The sequence below is a fragment of the Hylaeus anthracinus genome, unplaced genomic scaffold, assembly GCF_026225885.1.
Source record: "Hylaeus anthracinus isolate JK02 unplaced genomic scaffold, UHH_iyHylAnth1.0_haploid 11985, whole genome shotgun sequence".
Taxonomy (NCBI): Eukaryota; Metazoa; Arthropoda; class Insecta; order Hymenoptera; family Colletidae; genus Hylaeus; species Hylaeus anthracinus.
The window spans coordinates 795,809-811,491 of NW_026534333.1; the positions used below are offsets into that span (position 1 = coordinate 795,809).

General features: G+C 37.3%; 4 protein-coding genes across 5 annotated transcripts; 1 reads left to right on the forward strand and 3 right to left on the reverse strand.

Annotated features, from left to right (window-relative positions):
• Nucleotides 1-69: 69 nt before the first annotated feature.
• LOC128886668 (developmentally-regulated GTP-binding protein 2) lies at nt 70-2,015 on the reverse strand. Its single transcript, XM_054141763.1, has 4 exons — nt 1,809-2,015; nt 1,273-1,580; nt 571-1,203; nt 70-503 (listed from the first exon to the last, which is right to left on the reverse strand). The coding sequence occupies exons 1-4, from the start codon at nt 1,870-1,872 to the stop codon at nt 417-419; spliced, it is 1,092 nt and encodes a 363-aa protein (XP_053997738.1). The 5' UTR covers nt 1,873-2,015; the 3' UTR covers nt 70-416.
• Nucleotides 2,016-2,122: 107 nt separating this feature from the next.
• On the forward strand, nt 2,123-5,774 carry LOC128886662 (NCK-interacting protein with SH3 domain). Its single transcript, XM_054141748.1, has 9 exons — nt 2,123-2,267; nt 2,362-2,546; nt 2,615-3,457; nt 3,536-3,738; nt 3,810-3,913; nt 4,011-4,229; nt 4,299-4,471; nt 4,538-4,635; nt 4,699-5,774. The coding sequence occupies exons 1-9, from the start codon at nt 2,243-2,245 to the stop codon at nt 4,787-4,789; spliced, it is 1,941 nt and encodes a 646-aa protein (XP_053997723.1). The 5' UTR covers nt 2,123-2,242; the 3' UTR covers nt 4,790-5,774.
• Nucleotides 5,775-5,855: 81 nt separating this feature from the next.
• On the reverse strand, nt 5,856-12,161 carry LOC128886681 (troponin C, isoallergen Bla g 6.0301). 2 transcript variants are annotated; one of them, XM_054141782.1, is made up of 6 exons: nt 11,943-12,161; nt 10,568-10,598; nt 8,014-8,157; nt 7,768-7,887; nt 6,901-7,032; nt 5,856-6,301 (listed from the first exon to the last, which is right to left on the reverse strand). In XM_054141782.1, exons 1-6 carry the CDS (start codon nt 11,964-11,966, stop codon nt 6,273-6,275), a joined length of 480 nt encoding a protein of 159 aa, XP_053997757.1. In that variant the 5' UTR covers nt 11,967-12,161; the 3' UTR covers nt 5,856-6,272. The 2 variants fall into 2 exon arrangements, with proteins under 2 accessions (XP_053997757.1, XP_053997758.1); XM_054141783.1 differs by having other exon boundaries at nt 11,964-12,158.
• Nucleotides 12,162-14,061: 1,900 nt separating this feature from the next.
• Nucleotides 14,062-15,182, reverse strand: LOC128886679 (translocon-associated protein subunit gamma). The gene is made up of 4 exons (XM_054141780.1): nt 14,930-15,182; nt 14,628-14,755; nt 14,448-14,539; nt 14,062-14,378 (listed from the first exon to the last, which is right to left on the reverse strand). The coding sequence occupies exons 1-4, from the start codon at nt 15,057-15,059 to the stop codon at nt 14,180-14,182; spliced, it is 549 nt and encodes a 182-aa protein (XP_053997755.1). The 5' UTR covers nt 15,060-15,182; the 3' UTR covers nt 14,062-14,179.
• Between the last annotated feature and the right edge of the window lie 501 nt (nt 15,183-15,683).

The window sequence follows — 15,683 nt, forward strand, 5'->3', positions numbered from 1 at the left end:
TTAGGAAATGTCGAATTTATTAATAAGTAAGACTATCGATTCTATTATAAAAAAAGGTAATGATATATATACAATTAATAAATCAAAATTATCATTTCAATATTATGTATATAATAATGCAAAATAATTCGATTTCCAGGTATTGATATTCCTACAAAATGGAAAAAATGTTCTTGTCATAAAAAATTAGTTTTATTGCTAATTTTGTATGAATAATATTTATTGTTAAAAATGTTAGTTAAAGAAAAATTGTATACTATTTAAACATGTACAATTTAAATGTTTGATATTCATACTAAAGAAATGAATTTAAGGTTGGAGACTGTTTTCATTGTGTATAAAATCTAAAAGAAACTATATAAAGCTGTACTTTCCCGTTTAGATTTTCACAGGTAATTTATGTAATTTTACAAGTTTTATTTTTTCACTACTTGAATAACATCTTCGTCGTGCATAACATGCTGTACTCCTACTCTTTGCGGTGAATACTTTGTGCTTGTACCCTGAAAATAAAGTGTTTAGAGCATCTGTAACAACATAGACTGTTAAGATGAACGCTATTATCCTTACCCAAACAAGAGCATATTTAAATTGCTGAGCAAGCGTGCGATGAATAGCGTGACACACGTGTTCCACGGTAACACCTTTTCTTAAAATCAAACCATCGTCAAAATCAGGTGGTTGTCCAGGTTTCTTTGTGTATACTCTTATTAGAGATAGGTATTCCCACAGTGTTTCAAGCAAGAAGTCCAAATTCAACTTCATATTACAACTAACTACTACACTATTAGCTTGCCTAGCAATTCTATCCACTTCTTCGATTGATATTTGATCTATTTTATTATGTACATAGAGACATGGCAAATATACTCTATTAGCATTAATCACGTCGATCAGTTCATCCGCGCTACAATCTTCGCGAAATAAAACTTCGGCATTAAAAATTTTATATTCGTGAAGAATCATTTGAACTAATTTCTCATCTATTTTTGTCAGTGGACACGTCGAATTAAAGGCCAATCCACCTCCTTTTTTTATCTTAAAATATATATTTGGCTTTTTCTTATTAAGCCGTATACCAACTGATTCCAATTCTTTTTCTAAAAGTTGTCTTTGTACATCTTGTTTGGTAGCATCTAACATCATAAGAACTAAATCTGCTGTTCTGGCAACAGCAATTACCTGTCTGCCTCTTCCTTTACCCTGAAACATTTATTTATTTATTACTTGAGCTGTAACACTACATTAATAAAAGTCTAATGTTGCAATTACCTGTGCTGCACCCTCAATTATTCCAGGAAGATCAAGAAGTTGAATATTAGCTCCTTTATATTCGATAACACCAGGGATACAAGTTAAAGTTGTAAATTCGTAAGATGCCGCTTCAGATTCTGTGTGTGTTAATGTACTTAATAAAGTAGACTTTCCCACAGAAGGAAAACCTATCAAAGCTACTCTTGCATCTCCTGATTTCAATACATCGAAACCCTCTCCTTTTTCTGATTTCTTTCCAGGTTCTAAAAGTTGCGATCTATACTTTGCAAGTTTTGCTTTCAATAATCCTAAATGATATTCGGTTGCTGAAAATAAAATGGATACGTTACAATGAAAGATTAAAATATTAAATAATGGTAGAATTATGTTATTATAACGACAGGTAAACTTTTGTGAAATTTTGATAAGGAATATTTAATAATAGGATTTAATTCCATCTTTTAGTATTCTATACTTCTCTAGATATGTCATAAAACTATTAAACTGTTTGAAAATATGGTTAGGAAAGTAGTTTTCTTGAGACATGTACAAACCTTTATTTTTTTGCGTTCGAGCAATTTCTTTTTCAATTTCAGATATTTTCTCTAATATCCCCATCCTGTATTTAAAAAGCTAAACAAATTTACATTTACAAAAAAGTACACACCGTTACACGCAATGTGCGTAATAATATACGTGAATATACGGCAAAGGTGTTCATCAGTGTTCATGGGTTTGGGTGTACAGGCTAAGCAGTAAGCCAGTAGCAATTGGCCTATGTCAATCTTGCGTTATAGAGGGCCTCTCAAAACTGATACAGTTGGTTCGCAAAAAAGGAGACTAAAGAAAAATAATGTCGAGCACGAATGAAAGTGAAATTAGTGAGTGGTGGTAGGCAGTTCTCCGCCCGTTTACTTCTCACCTGGGCGTTGTCTTCTCGAGAACGAATATCACTGAATATCACTTTCCGTTTCAGTTCGCAATTATCATGGATGATAATTCTATGAGGTTAGGTGAGTCGGTGATCGATCAATCTGCAGCTATTGAAATCCACGGTATCCTCTACATATATGTTTTCTTTTTAATGTCATCATTTTACACTTGTAGAAAACTATGAAATGCTTAAGGCCCTTTACGATTTCAAGGCCACCTTCGCGAAAACCCTTAGTTTTCAAGAGGGCGATTATTTTATTCTATACCAAACCAATACCAAACAGAGAAATTGGTGGCAGGTGGTCAACAGAGACGGGCTCATTGGATATATTCCCTCTAATTATGTCACTACCGTGAAGGTGCACGAATTATTCTTGTAAATTTTGACAACCAGTCAATCTTAATTAATAAAACAAATATTTTTCAGGTTCCATCTCAAACTCTGATTCAGTTTTTAGAAGATTGTATAGCGAATGTAAAAACAGAGACGAAAAAACAGACAGGATCGTTGCAGCTGGATAAGCAGGATCTTCTTCTGAGGTTAATAGAGAAGAAGAGGCAGGCAGAATCAAATAAAAAGACTAAGAAGCAAGCTCCAATGCCTCCAGATTTTGGGAATACTACTCCAAGCAAGGAAATATGTTTGCCTGCTTATAATGCCCAAGAGGGGGATGTCAATCCTGCTCAGAGTAACACATCTTATGTGACAGCTCAAACAACATTGCATAGTAATAATGATAAAGAAGAAGCTCCTGTTGTACCACAATGTCAACGTACTTCTATAAGCGATCAAAGACGACAGTCTTTACCGCGTCATTCCTCCTCTGAGACTCAGAAAATTCAGGCTGAAATTCGTAAAAGCCCTTCTCATAGCAGTGCGTTACAGACTCCTAATAGTTCACCAGTAAAAAATAAAGCTTCGACTTGCGAGATTAATTCTCACACAGCTTATCAACTACTTGATCAAGTACGCAGAAATACTCAATTAAGCTACGAGATGTCTAAAGTAGCGGTTACAGTAGTAGTTTCTGGACTGCAACAATTATTGCCGAAAAATATGAGCCATTATTTCGACGCATTGTTGCATCAGCTTGAAACACCGTTCACGGTGTCGCAAATGAGTATCGAAGAGACATACGACGCTAACAGACTGAAAGTAATTTTTACAGAGCTTACTTCTTGCAAGGAAGATTCGCAACAGAGAAATTGGATGCTCTACGAAGACGAATCCGTTATTGTCGACTATATAAAGGAACTTACCTCCATATTGGTATGCTATATATAATTTTTTTTTAATGAATTGCTTTATGTTTAAAATGTGTTTAGAGCTAATTTATCCATTTTATAGACAAACGCGGACGCAAATGTATCTAGGTATATTTTGCAACAGGATCAATACGACGGTGTTAACGTATTGATACAGTATTATCAGATGGAACCAAGATGGACTATCAGACAATTGCTACTACAGTCGTTTGGAGTAATGTGTAGTTTGGACTCTGTGATTTTGACCATAATGTTAAACAGTGTATTACCTATGGAACTAGCAAGGTAACATCGAACAAATTATATATAAATATATGTATTATTCGATTAACGATCTGAAATGTATTTTTAAATAGAGATATGAGAAGTAATCCTAGAAATGTGACAAAATTAAATTATTCTTCGTTGCTGCTTACTATGATTTTTTCAATGGGTGAACCCATGCCAGTTACGCATTTGGGTGAGTAAAGTAGGTAATGCGTTACGTTTGTTAGTTTATTACTTTGTCGCGATATTCTTTTGTATCGCACTGTCTCATATTATAAATTTGTTTGCAGAACAACTAGGCCCGGACTTCATAGCGTTCGTTCTGGATTTAATAGAGAATCCACCCGATATGGACTTGGAGGATCAAATTCCCGATTTGTTTGTAAATCTTATATTATCGTACAATTTACAATTCACAAATTCGGAGAATATTGTCCTGAACGCTTTAAAGGAAAAGACGATGGCGAAGAGTTTCACCGAGAAAATTTTGCTTCTATTCAATAGAGAAGGTAATAAGTTTCTTGGAAAAATGTAAGAGTAAAATATAAATTTGAGCGAATCTGTATCATTTGCTACAGAGGATCCTGTGCGAATATTCGATCACGAACCACCGCCACCGCATTCCGTGCTGAAACTATTCATCGACCTATTCAGTAACGATATCACAGCAGGTCTCTTTTACACTAACGACGTGAAGGTTTTAATTGATATTATATTGCGTCAGTTATACGACATGTTTCCCGGTGATAAGGTAGATACGATAGATCATCCAAGTTTCATTCGGGTGATAAACGTTACACATCCGTTGCTTTTACAGCGCAGACAATATTTGGAGTTATGTCGAAGAGTGCTTCGCACTTCCAGTTACAACGAGCACAGATATCGTTCCGAAGATTTATTGAAATGTTTCACAAGGTTTGTATTAATCGTACCGCGGAACTGTAATTGTCATAACTAGAAGTAATTTTGACTTTATAGAATATTTTGCGAGGAGACTGAAGAGAGCCAAGACGACCAGCAGTCGGTACGCGAAATTAGCAATGAATTTCCACATTTATTTAAAATGTGACATTTATTTTCCCCCTCCGATAACAAGTATTTGGAGGAGGACGATTTGCAAACTCTTGTATAAACAAGACTCGGTGTGTAGGTAAAGCAGAGGGGCGACGAAGAATCAACAAGTTACCGGTCAGAAATCTTCATTATTTTTCTAACTTCTATTTTGCATATATTTTGCTCAGCTAATATAATTATTGAGAACGCACACGATTCACAAGAATCTTTAAACGCATGAAAATTGTATTTTTCCCCGTTTTAATCTTTCTAGTAAGTGTTACCGTTTATTCTAGATAAAAAGGAAAATATGAAGATGCTAGATTAGCGTTTAAAAATTTATTGTGTATATATATATATATATATATATTCTCATTTTAAGCACGAGGACCACCGTTGAATCATTCCAATCTCTGTAATAGGTGAAACGAATTAGCTGTAATAAAATTAAGTAGCCTGACTGCACGGATAAAATCGCAGAGTAAAGTTTTGTTCTAATATGATATTTAAAAACAGAGTCGATGATATAAAAGTTCTCTATAAAAAAAAAGGGCGGGGGGTGGAAAATTCTTCATTGAAAAAACGATTTAGCCTCAGTTACGATTACCTCTCCCCTTAAACTATAGTCTAGTCCACGTCTGTGCGTGTCCGTATAGTATTCTAAGTCATACTTTATTTCCTAATTTATAATCGACACTTTTTCGAAAGCGTTATATTTAGCGTATGTATAATTCGAGTAACGTAAACAATTCGTTTCGCGAGCTTTCGCAGTCGCGGCATGGGATTCATGAATTCTTGTCGCGTTGAAATTTCAAAGTTTATTAGTGCCGCTATTGCATATAGTTATCAAATTTTCTAGTCTATTGCTAGCAACTCTATTTTTTTAAACGTATTGTATCACGTTACGTTTGCGACTATTGATATGTCAATTACGAAGAAGTCTCAAATTATTGTGATTATAAATCAAATGTTAAACGAAATAAAAAAGTCTAGGCAGATAATCTGCGGAACTCCTTATTCATCCTAATTAAATGGGAATCGTTACTATTAATAACGCTTATGTAACAGAAACAACAGCGAGATCTTTTTAATGGTGTTTTATTAACAACAATAAATACTGTCCATGGAAAACTTAGCAGGCGTGATTGCAAGTGTATGGAACACGTGATTTCGTTACTTTATAATTAATTACGATTCGCGTACGAAACGGTTAATTTGCGGCACTCGTTAAACAGGAGGAAAATCTGATGCGAGGCCATCGTAGAGACACTGAAGCCATTTCGAAGCTGTCTCGAGATCCGACCAACTTGTCTCTGAAGAACCGGAGACGCGTCATGACGTTAAGAGGAGACATTTGTACGCTTTTGAAACACTTTTCTCGTGCATTGTATATTATTTTTTTTTCTTTTTAGAAACACGCATATAATTAGTTTGAAGTAACGCGACCGTCGCACATATATTGTCTTTGAGTTGGCGTGTTGTATCACCAGTCAGGACATTTATTCTCCAGTCATCATCTCCATGAATTCTGAAACAGAGAGCCTCGGTTTTTAATGAATTTTAATAATAATGGAACCTTCTCGTCGGTCAAGAAAATGGCACGTTAAAGAAGCATTGACAAGTATCTGGTCTCCAAAACAAACAGAAGGAAATAATATCATTCGAGTTATTTACCAATTCGTATACCTTGCTGATATTGGCAACGTTACATGGAGGATAAATTAATGTTGATAGGTGAAGCAGTTTGCAGGTTGTTCGGCATTGAGAAAGCAAAGGAAGACGGAGAAATGCCAAGACACGTGTATCGAAGTTGGAACGAGACGCGGGTGGTAGCTTGTATAATTTAGAGTCACAAGAAAGTGAAATATCATATATTGAGCGCGTGGAATACTTGGACTCCTGCATGATTTAGCGACTAGAGGATTTCGAAAATAATGGTAACAGGGGCTCTGTTGTTACTTCGAAATTATAAATACATATAACATATGTGACAACTAATTAATAATTCTGTTCTATGAAGATTTAAAATTCGGTGATACCACCTCGGTTTGCTAACAAATTCAGGACCTCTGTGAGCGAGTCTACTATCAAAATGGTCTCTACGTAACATTTCAAAGAAAGATTTACCATCAAAGTCAACGGTGCCAGATCCATCGGAGTCTATCTCTTCGATCATGATGTCCAATTCCTCGTCCGTGAGCTGGTCATCGAGTTCTCTCAGAATCTCGCGCAAACAGGTAGTCGGGATGTAGCCATTTCCTGCAAAGAAAACATTTTTTAACCGACTTCGAAAAGGAGGAGGTTACTCAATTCGACATGTATATTTTATTTATTTTTTAGATTAGCATTTTAAAAACCCTTAGTTAAAAAGCCAAATAATTGCAAAGGAGGTCGTGAAAATCTTTTCGTTGCTCGTCGAGATCTTTAGAAATCAATTACCGCTTAATCGCGTAATATGATATATGGAACATAGCTGAGGGGAAAGGAACATTTCGACTAGGCAGAACGAACGCATTTATACACGTCTGAAACTCTTTGACTTAATCGTAATTCATGGAGATATCGTGACGAAACGCAGTCGATTCTTGGCCAACGGCCCATCTAGGTCCGTAGGTTGCGAGACTTCTCGAATTCGGTCAGCTTTCATTCCCATGCGAAACGACACGTCGTCGGTGCTTTTACTACATTTTCCGAGAACTGGAGCTATTCCGGTCCGACCGATATACATACATCTTTCATTCGTTCTTGTCTCGCTTCGCTTTTTCTCCGTCTCGTTCTCTCCAGTTTATCGTGGACGACAATAGCCGCGGGATTTTATATTGGCCCCGGATAGAAATAGAAGAAGAGATTACATTTTCGAAAGATTTTGTTTTCTTTGGGCTTTGAGGCTGTCTAGCAATTTCAAATCAAATTAAACAGTTTCGTTCGAACATTTTTATAGATTAAAAATTCAATATTGAAAGAAATATTGATAGAAATCTGGCAAAAGCTCACCTTCTTTGTCGTAGAGTCTGAATGCTTCTCGAAGTTCCTTCTCCAGAGCTTCGGCGTCCTCCTCGACGATGAACTTTGCAGCCAACGTGACAAACTCCTCGAATTCGAGGCGTCCGGATTCTAGAAATTGTGGATTAGACAATCTTCTATTTACGAATCGATGGTTCTACTTTGTCTTATGGAAGATTAGATTATCTATGGTTTGTTGGAATCTCGTTTGACCAATGTCTGACTCGTACTACTTACTGTCAGCATCGACTTCCTCGATCAGTTCATCCAGGATCTTCTTGTTGAAGGGCTGACCCATCAGTCTGAGGATGTCGGCCACCATGTCGGTGGGGATGCTCCCGCTCTTCTCCCTGTCGAAACTGTCGAACGCTTTGCGAAGGACTGAAAGTAAATCGTAGCGTTTTTCGATATTTTCAAATGAAATTCGTTTGGATAGGTGCACTAAAGCATTCGAAAGTAAATTATTTCTTGACCTGACTTAACCTCGCAAACTACCTTCGTACTAGTCGAGTGATATCATTAACGTTTTCAATAACGATTGAACAAGTTTGTCCGAGAAATAAAAATAAAAACCGAAGCGCATCGACTCCACCATCGAAATCGCTACTGTATCGTGTGTGTGTGTGTGTGTGTGTGTACATAGTAAGTATAATACAATCATTAGCGTCATAAAGATTCGTAGAATTTAAATTAGTCATAGGCTAAAAAGCAAAAATTCTTTTCTTTTAGGAGGACTTATTACCGAGAACGAATCTCGGTTTCACTTTCGTCGGCACGTCGAGTTGAGAACTCTCGACGATACAGTTCAGATTTAGAATCCGATGTTAATGCCCTTCCGTACCCCCGCGATTCTGGCTCGAAGCTCGGTTGGCCTGATGCACCATCGTTCATACTAGTTAAAACGTTTATTTATCGTTGTCCACTGGCAGCGATCCGTGCGATGAAATTTTACGGTAATTTACGCGTTAACTTATACGTTTACCATTGGAGAAATGTTGAACGCTACACGACGAACGACACGTATGAGAAATGACGTAACCGTTCGAGTACTATCGACGTATATATGTCTTCGAAGAAAGCTGTCTGCGTGGACTATCGTATACGTATACATTTCGGCTTGAGACGTCAGTCAAGTTTAAATATATGAATTCATTCATTTTTTAAGATATGTTTTACATTTTAATTTTGTTATCAAAATAATCGTCATCCACGCGGATCGTTTTGATCATAAGAGTATTCAGCACTCAAAGGGTTATCACGCGAATATCGTTGAAATAAAAATTTTATTCGTTTCTGGTCGGACTGAGATTGGCAGCTGGACGAAACTCGCGTCGCGTTTTTTTTTTTTTTCAGAATCAGCTGGACACTCGACAGATTTCTATTTTTCGTTCGTCGAGTTGGTTCCCTCTGGAGAATCCTTCCTCTATTTTTGCCGATCCGATTCCTGCGATCGAATCGTCACGCGATACGCTAACTCGGTTCCGTAGCTATACATAGCCACCCGCTGGCTGCCCTCGATTGAATCGATGCACAAATAAACTCTGAGAACGCGGCGTGTAGAAGCGGAGATAACTTATCCGGCACGCTCGTTCCTCGCTCTATTTTAATTTTTTTTTTCTTTTTTTTTTTTTGCGTTCACCGAGAATTTTACTCTTACAGGCTGTAAACCAGACATTCTTAACGTTTGAGTTTGGGGTAAATATGTAATTTCTTCCGAAGACATTCCTGTTGAATGTATCGATAGTCCGACTAATTAATTATCGTCGGACCTTCAAATGTATCAGATTTCTTTGCGAGCGAGAACATCGTGCGCGAATACTGTAAATTTTCTTTCCAAACTAACTAACGATTTCTGTTTTGAAATTACATTCTGGCAGTTGTAACGAAGCCGGTGTCTTTCGTGTTTCGCGTGTAAACGTAACAGAATCGAGGGACTAAAGATAGTCGAGTCCGTAACGTCGCGAGATCTTTCGGAATGATTAAACGAGGTTTACGTTGATGGAAGGGTCAGAAAAGTCGCAAGGGAAGCGACGAACGAAAAACAGTCGGACTAAATTTAGTTTGCGCCCAGTAAACGCGATACCGTTCGCTTTAAGACAAAATTTATACAAATTTCACATTGACGTAAAAGAAGTACGGACATTGAACACATTAAATTATCAGAATGCAATACCTTGAATAATATAGTCTTGAAGCATTGTACAGGATCAAAGAAGAAATCCAAATTATTGGCATAGTTATCGGAGGAGGAAGCAATAGGAGAGGTCGACATTTGTTTCATTGATATTTTATGGTCGTTATGTAAAAGTACAAATCGATTTGACTGTGAATTTTTGAAAGCAAGAACGAAAGACGAGATACGGTTTGATATTAACTCGATGTAATGTTTCAATCACTTTTCTTTATACGGGTGATTTTGAAATGATCGAACACATTCAAGAATGAAATATCGAATGATTATTTGGATTTCCTGCGAAAGTGTAGTCGAAACTGTTTTGCCAACTCTCGGAGTTTCGCGTGCCCGTAGCGGTCACCTCTTTCTACCTATTAATTGTTTGCACCGGCATGAATCTTACGTTTAAATATAGTCACGTTTGGTAAACATGATACAAGTTTTCCTCCGTTGATATTCGATCCTGGAGAGGAAGGAGGCGGTTCGCGAATCTTTTTTTAGCCCCGTTTCGTTTGCGCTCGAGTAGCAACTTTCTTCAACTACTCGAATCGAGCGATATCGTAAATTATCGTGAATTAGTCGGTGTTGATTAATTTTTAATTACTGATTGTTACGTACCAGCGATTTGTTCAGGGGGAAGTTCGTCGGCCTGTGAACACAAATATAATTGAAATTCGACATCTGCGTTGTCTTCCTCCGTTAACGACGACATTTCGGTGAATATTAATTTATTAATTATTTTTCTGTGTCAATGGTTATCGTAGAGACGTTCAAGAACTACCGTAGACGACGAAATTTTGTTATCTCGATCGAACAGACTCTGCGAGCTTGTTACGGATAAATTCGAAGACAACCGATCGTAGAAACTTCAAAGTAGACGTGCATTGTTAACATCGATTATAAAGAAAAAAAAAAAAAGAACGTGCATTTTGCAACCACGATTAAATATTAAATATTATTCTTGTTATACGACTGACAGCCAGATTTGCGACTTGATCGAATCGATATAATGATCGCGAGAGAACGAAGGTTTTGCCGAAATAATGAAGCAGTTCTTGAATTAACTGTAAATTAAATTAAATATCGAGCGCATGGTATAATAAGAATACGTGTTCATTTAACTACTACAAAAACGATTAATTTAATTTACGATTAAACAGAAGTTCGAATATCTCGCGGCGCCGACGCTCTGAAAATTGACGCAAGTAGAAATAACCGTGAATGGTCAGACGTCGAGCCAGTTCCTTTGTTCCGTCGGTTCGAGGATGTATTTAGAATCGTGCAAAGAGATTTCTGATTCGAACTAGACATGCGTAGTTAGAAAGCTGTATCAAAAAGGAGGTTGAGTTTGAAATTCTTCGAATCGACGCGAAGAAAGGAGGCTCGGCAACAGTTTCGCCATCTAAGTTAACAATCACGTTTCCAGGACCTCGCATCTCTGGAACTTGTAATTTCCACTCGCGATTTCGGCCGATTTCGATCACCGGTTAGACTGCAATCATTGTGCACGATGAAGGATCAGAAGAGAAAAAAAAAAAATGGAAAATAAAGGTGCGAGAGAGAAACAGAGAACAGTGGATGCAGGCATTCCTTGGGGCGAACGGGTCAACTAATTTCGATTGAAATAACTGTGTAACAATTTGATTTTAACGCTGATTCCAGTAATAGTTTATTCGCTCGATATTTGTCGAGGGTGCAACATAAACATGTATATCGAACGAATGCAGGACGATTCAAAAAAGTAATTTAAAAAAAACTGTCTTAACAAATTAGGATTATTCGGTTGCACTTTTAGTCTGACGTTGTATCATTTTAATATCGGTTGACCCAGTTCGGCGCCGTACACGAGGAAAACGACAGCCAAAAGAGATTACAGATAGACAGAGAGTGAGGCGAGGCACGACTATGTAAATGAAGAATAAAAAAAAATACGATAAATAAATATCAAGTAAACAGTAGGAAAACGTGTATGTTTACCAGGGCGACGACTTACGATATCATCAATAGAACATACCATGGTGGCGCGGTCTTTTACTTATAAACGTTTACTTTAAAACACTGTGTATACTACTGATACGAGAGGAAGGGTGTCGTCTAGTTCGCGTACAGGACGAACTTTACTCGCGAGGTGATCGTCGTCGTTAATACGTATGGTGGAGGTTTTGCTGTCCGTTGAGCACTGTCACGAGCAACGGCCACCGTCGCGGTAATATTCGAATAGGAGGATATAGCGGTTGCGTGCCGGACCCGGACCGCACCCCGCTACCTCCAGCCAATCTTGAGCTCTCCTCTCTTCGCTTCGCTACTTGTAGCGGGCCTTAAAGCTTTTGGAAAGGCGCTTGCCGCTATTTCTGGGATGCAGACGGTGCCGCGAGGCTCGAAATCAGGGCCGTCTTTTCGTTTTCCGACTCCAGATCGTTTCTCCAACCATCGGTCCTCAACACTCGATCGTCTTCACAAGCCTCTTATAGAGCTTTTCAAGCTGTACAAAATACAATAATTAAATTACGAACAAATAACTTATTTTTGAAGTAACAATCAAAAACTTATAATATATGTTAGCATTTATCAAGAAATTAAAATCGACGCAAGGACTTATCACTTGAATCCTTGATAACACTTGAGCGAGTATCCAACCAGTTGTTTCGAAGTTACAGCGTAGACGTTTCGTTCATCCGGTTGTCGAAACCGACAAGGAAAAGAGAAAAGCTTCGTCATATATGTATATTAAAACGTTCCACGACCCATCCTCTTCCGTGTTTTCATCCCAGATTTCATCGACAAGGTCAAGTTGCTCGAAGAAAATGAAGACTAGCAAAGAAATGTACGTGGTTCGATGGATAGTTGCCAGTAGAGTGTCTTCTCCGTTCTGGACACTGATCTAGGAAAACAATAAATAAACTCGACTCTTTTATATATCTCATAGCGTCTCGACTCCGTTTCACTTTTTTTTTTCTTCTCAATTTTTTTCCTGAAATCAAGAATTTTATTTTTGACGTATGCTTCTATAAAAGAAATTCTACTACGCTGTTAAAATTGATCACTGTAAACTGTTCAGAGATCGTAAACCGTTTGCGTTGATAACTCGTCTCCACCGCGAGAATCATTGTATGCTAACGTCTGGAGAAGGAAGATTAACATTTTTGGAGAAGATCCAAACTACACCTGCCTAAGTGCAACACGGTACAATAAACGTTTGTAAACTATTATTTATCGGTTATTCGGGCAACCGATGGGTGTTTAATCCGGTGGGAATTCCGAGACATCGGTAGGCTCCAATTCGCAATGTTTTCTGCGTTATAATCGGAGAAAATCGTCAGGATTACGCGAATATCACGCGGTAATATAAATCATAGCAAGAAAATGATACGTCCTTGCCAAATGCACACGTACGATTGCGCCAATGAAAATTCCTTATAATATGAAAACCTGCAAAATAACTTTCCTTATCGCCTGTCGCGGTTACACTCCTTTTTAATTTCGTTTTAGGATAAAGCGACATAAACGAAGCGTTCTACGGGGTCTATGGACTAAATTAAAGAGTGTTAACGTTTGTACAAACAATCTACGATAGTTTGGTATCGTTTCAGTAAATGTTTGTATTTTCACTACTGCACAGGAATAGAATGTACAATTTGGCGAGGGATTTTCCTTCGGCGAGCTATACGCTGGCAAGGTTCCAATTTAAACAAGCAAATAAAGCATTAGAATGACCCGCGTTGGACTGCTTATACTGGATTACAATCTGCGATTCGCTATAATTCGTCATCCGCGATAGTGTCGGTTTAATTGATTTGTATTCAAACTTTCAGCTACTCGGAGACGATCGCAGCAGTTAATGTAGCCGTCCACCTTGCCAGAAGGATCAATTTTCTAATCGCGAGATGTTCGATAATAAGCGCGATCCGTTGATTTCTCGACCGTGTATTCTGGACAGATTGACAAAAGTGATAAGTGAAACGCGATCAATTATTTTGTATAACGTAAGCGTATCACACTTTTTCCTACGAACTTAACAGGAGATTTCTTCGAATTGAACTGAAAATAAAAATATATTACTATAGTTGTTTCGCTTTTATTTCGAGGTAATTGAATGCTATAGATTATTGAAATTATTATAAATAAAGATGGTTTTATTACATATACGCATTCACTCGTATCAAAAAATCAGTTACAGAGTCTCACAGAATCATCTGGCATAATAAATGATTAGAGTCATGCATCACCACGTTATTGCGAACCAGTTGATAGCAGTGCTAACAGTGCGCTCGTCGCGCCAACGGAAAATATGTAATTAACAGCTGGTGTGAATGTCTTCAGAATGTAGAATGAAGACACGATTACGAGCGCTAAGAATAAAGCGTTATTGTAAAAGATAGAGAATGTTGTTGCTTCGTAATCAGCCACTTCGTTTTTCTTCCACAGGATCCTATAAAAATTTAATTGTGTTACATTTCCATTACTATTTCTTAATAAATGTATCAAATACTTTAAATACCTCTCATCCTTCTCCTTCTTACTCATTTTTTTATCTTCTGCCAACTTTCTGCTCATTTCCTTTGTTACAGCATCCTCTCTCTTTACTGCAATCTGCAAAGAGAATATGGTTTATTGGAATAAATGACGAATAAAAACAACAAGTATTGCTTATCTTTCAGAAGTGAATACTCTATGTTACCTTGTGTTTTAGAACAAACTTGGTATTTTTATATGCGAGCGCAAGAGCATACGTGCTAGCTAAAGTGACTAAAACAAAGGAAATCAAGTTTGCGTATATATCGATCAAGTGAATCCTCCAGAAGAGCCCTGTAACAGAACGATAGAGGTTAACTTAAAAGAAACTGTAATTTCTTCGTAATAGTTTATTTATCCCCGATTCCATGATATAAACAGATATTGAAATTTGACGTAAATTGCGTAAATATTTACGTATCAACGATAGACGTTAAATTTCTTAATATTCCCAGTTTTCGTACTTACAGATGGGTATGGCAGAGACGATGAAAGCATTGCCGTAGAATAAAGCCGAAGATTTAGTTGACACGTTTCGCGAGAAGTCCTGAAGAAGAAGCTCCTCTTCCTTGGTGAATGCCTTCGACTTACCTGACATTTTTCGTATCGTTTTCTTAGATATTCTAGATTTCCTTTCAAAACAACAAATTGTCACACAACTTCCACGCGAATCGAAAAATTGCTACAAACTGGTGTCGATTCAACGCGTCTGCGCAAAACGGACACGTCCATGTGACAACGTGTCCGTAGAAACGTCACTTCGATTGTATGTCGCTATGGCATCGCGCATGCGCGGTCGAAAACACTAACTAGCGCCATCGGTGGGAAAACACCTAAGCTTGTAGTGAATATAGTTTCCACCGTTTCTGTAAGATGGCGTCACTGGCATATTTTAATAAATTATTCATTCTTTTTCTCATAATTGCATAACTAATACGATTCCTTACTTTATACCACTACAATATATTAATTAGTTAATATGTTAAATTTATCATTTTTAATAATGATCGACCCCTTTTGTTAGTGGCGCCCTCTAGTAGTAACAGTGAGAACTATTTTCACTACAAACTTGAGCGTTTTCCCACGGATGGCGCCACTTGTGCAATCACAATATAGATATACAGTTCAATATAAGCCAAAAAAATATTTGGCAGTATTTGTCACCCTTGTGTATTTTTAAAATTACAATCCCTTTTTTTAGAACACTTTACTATGTCATTTT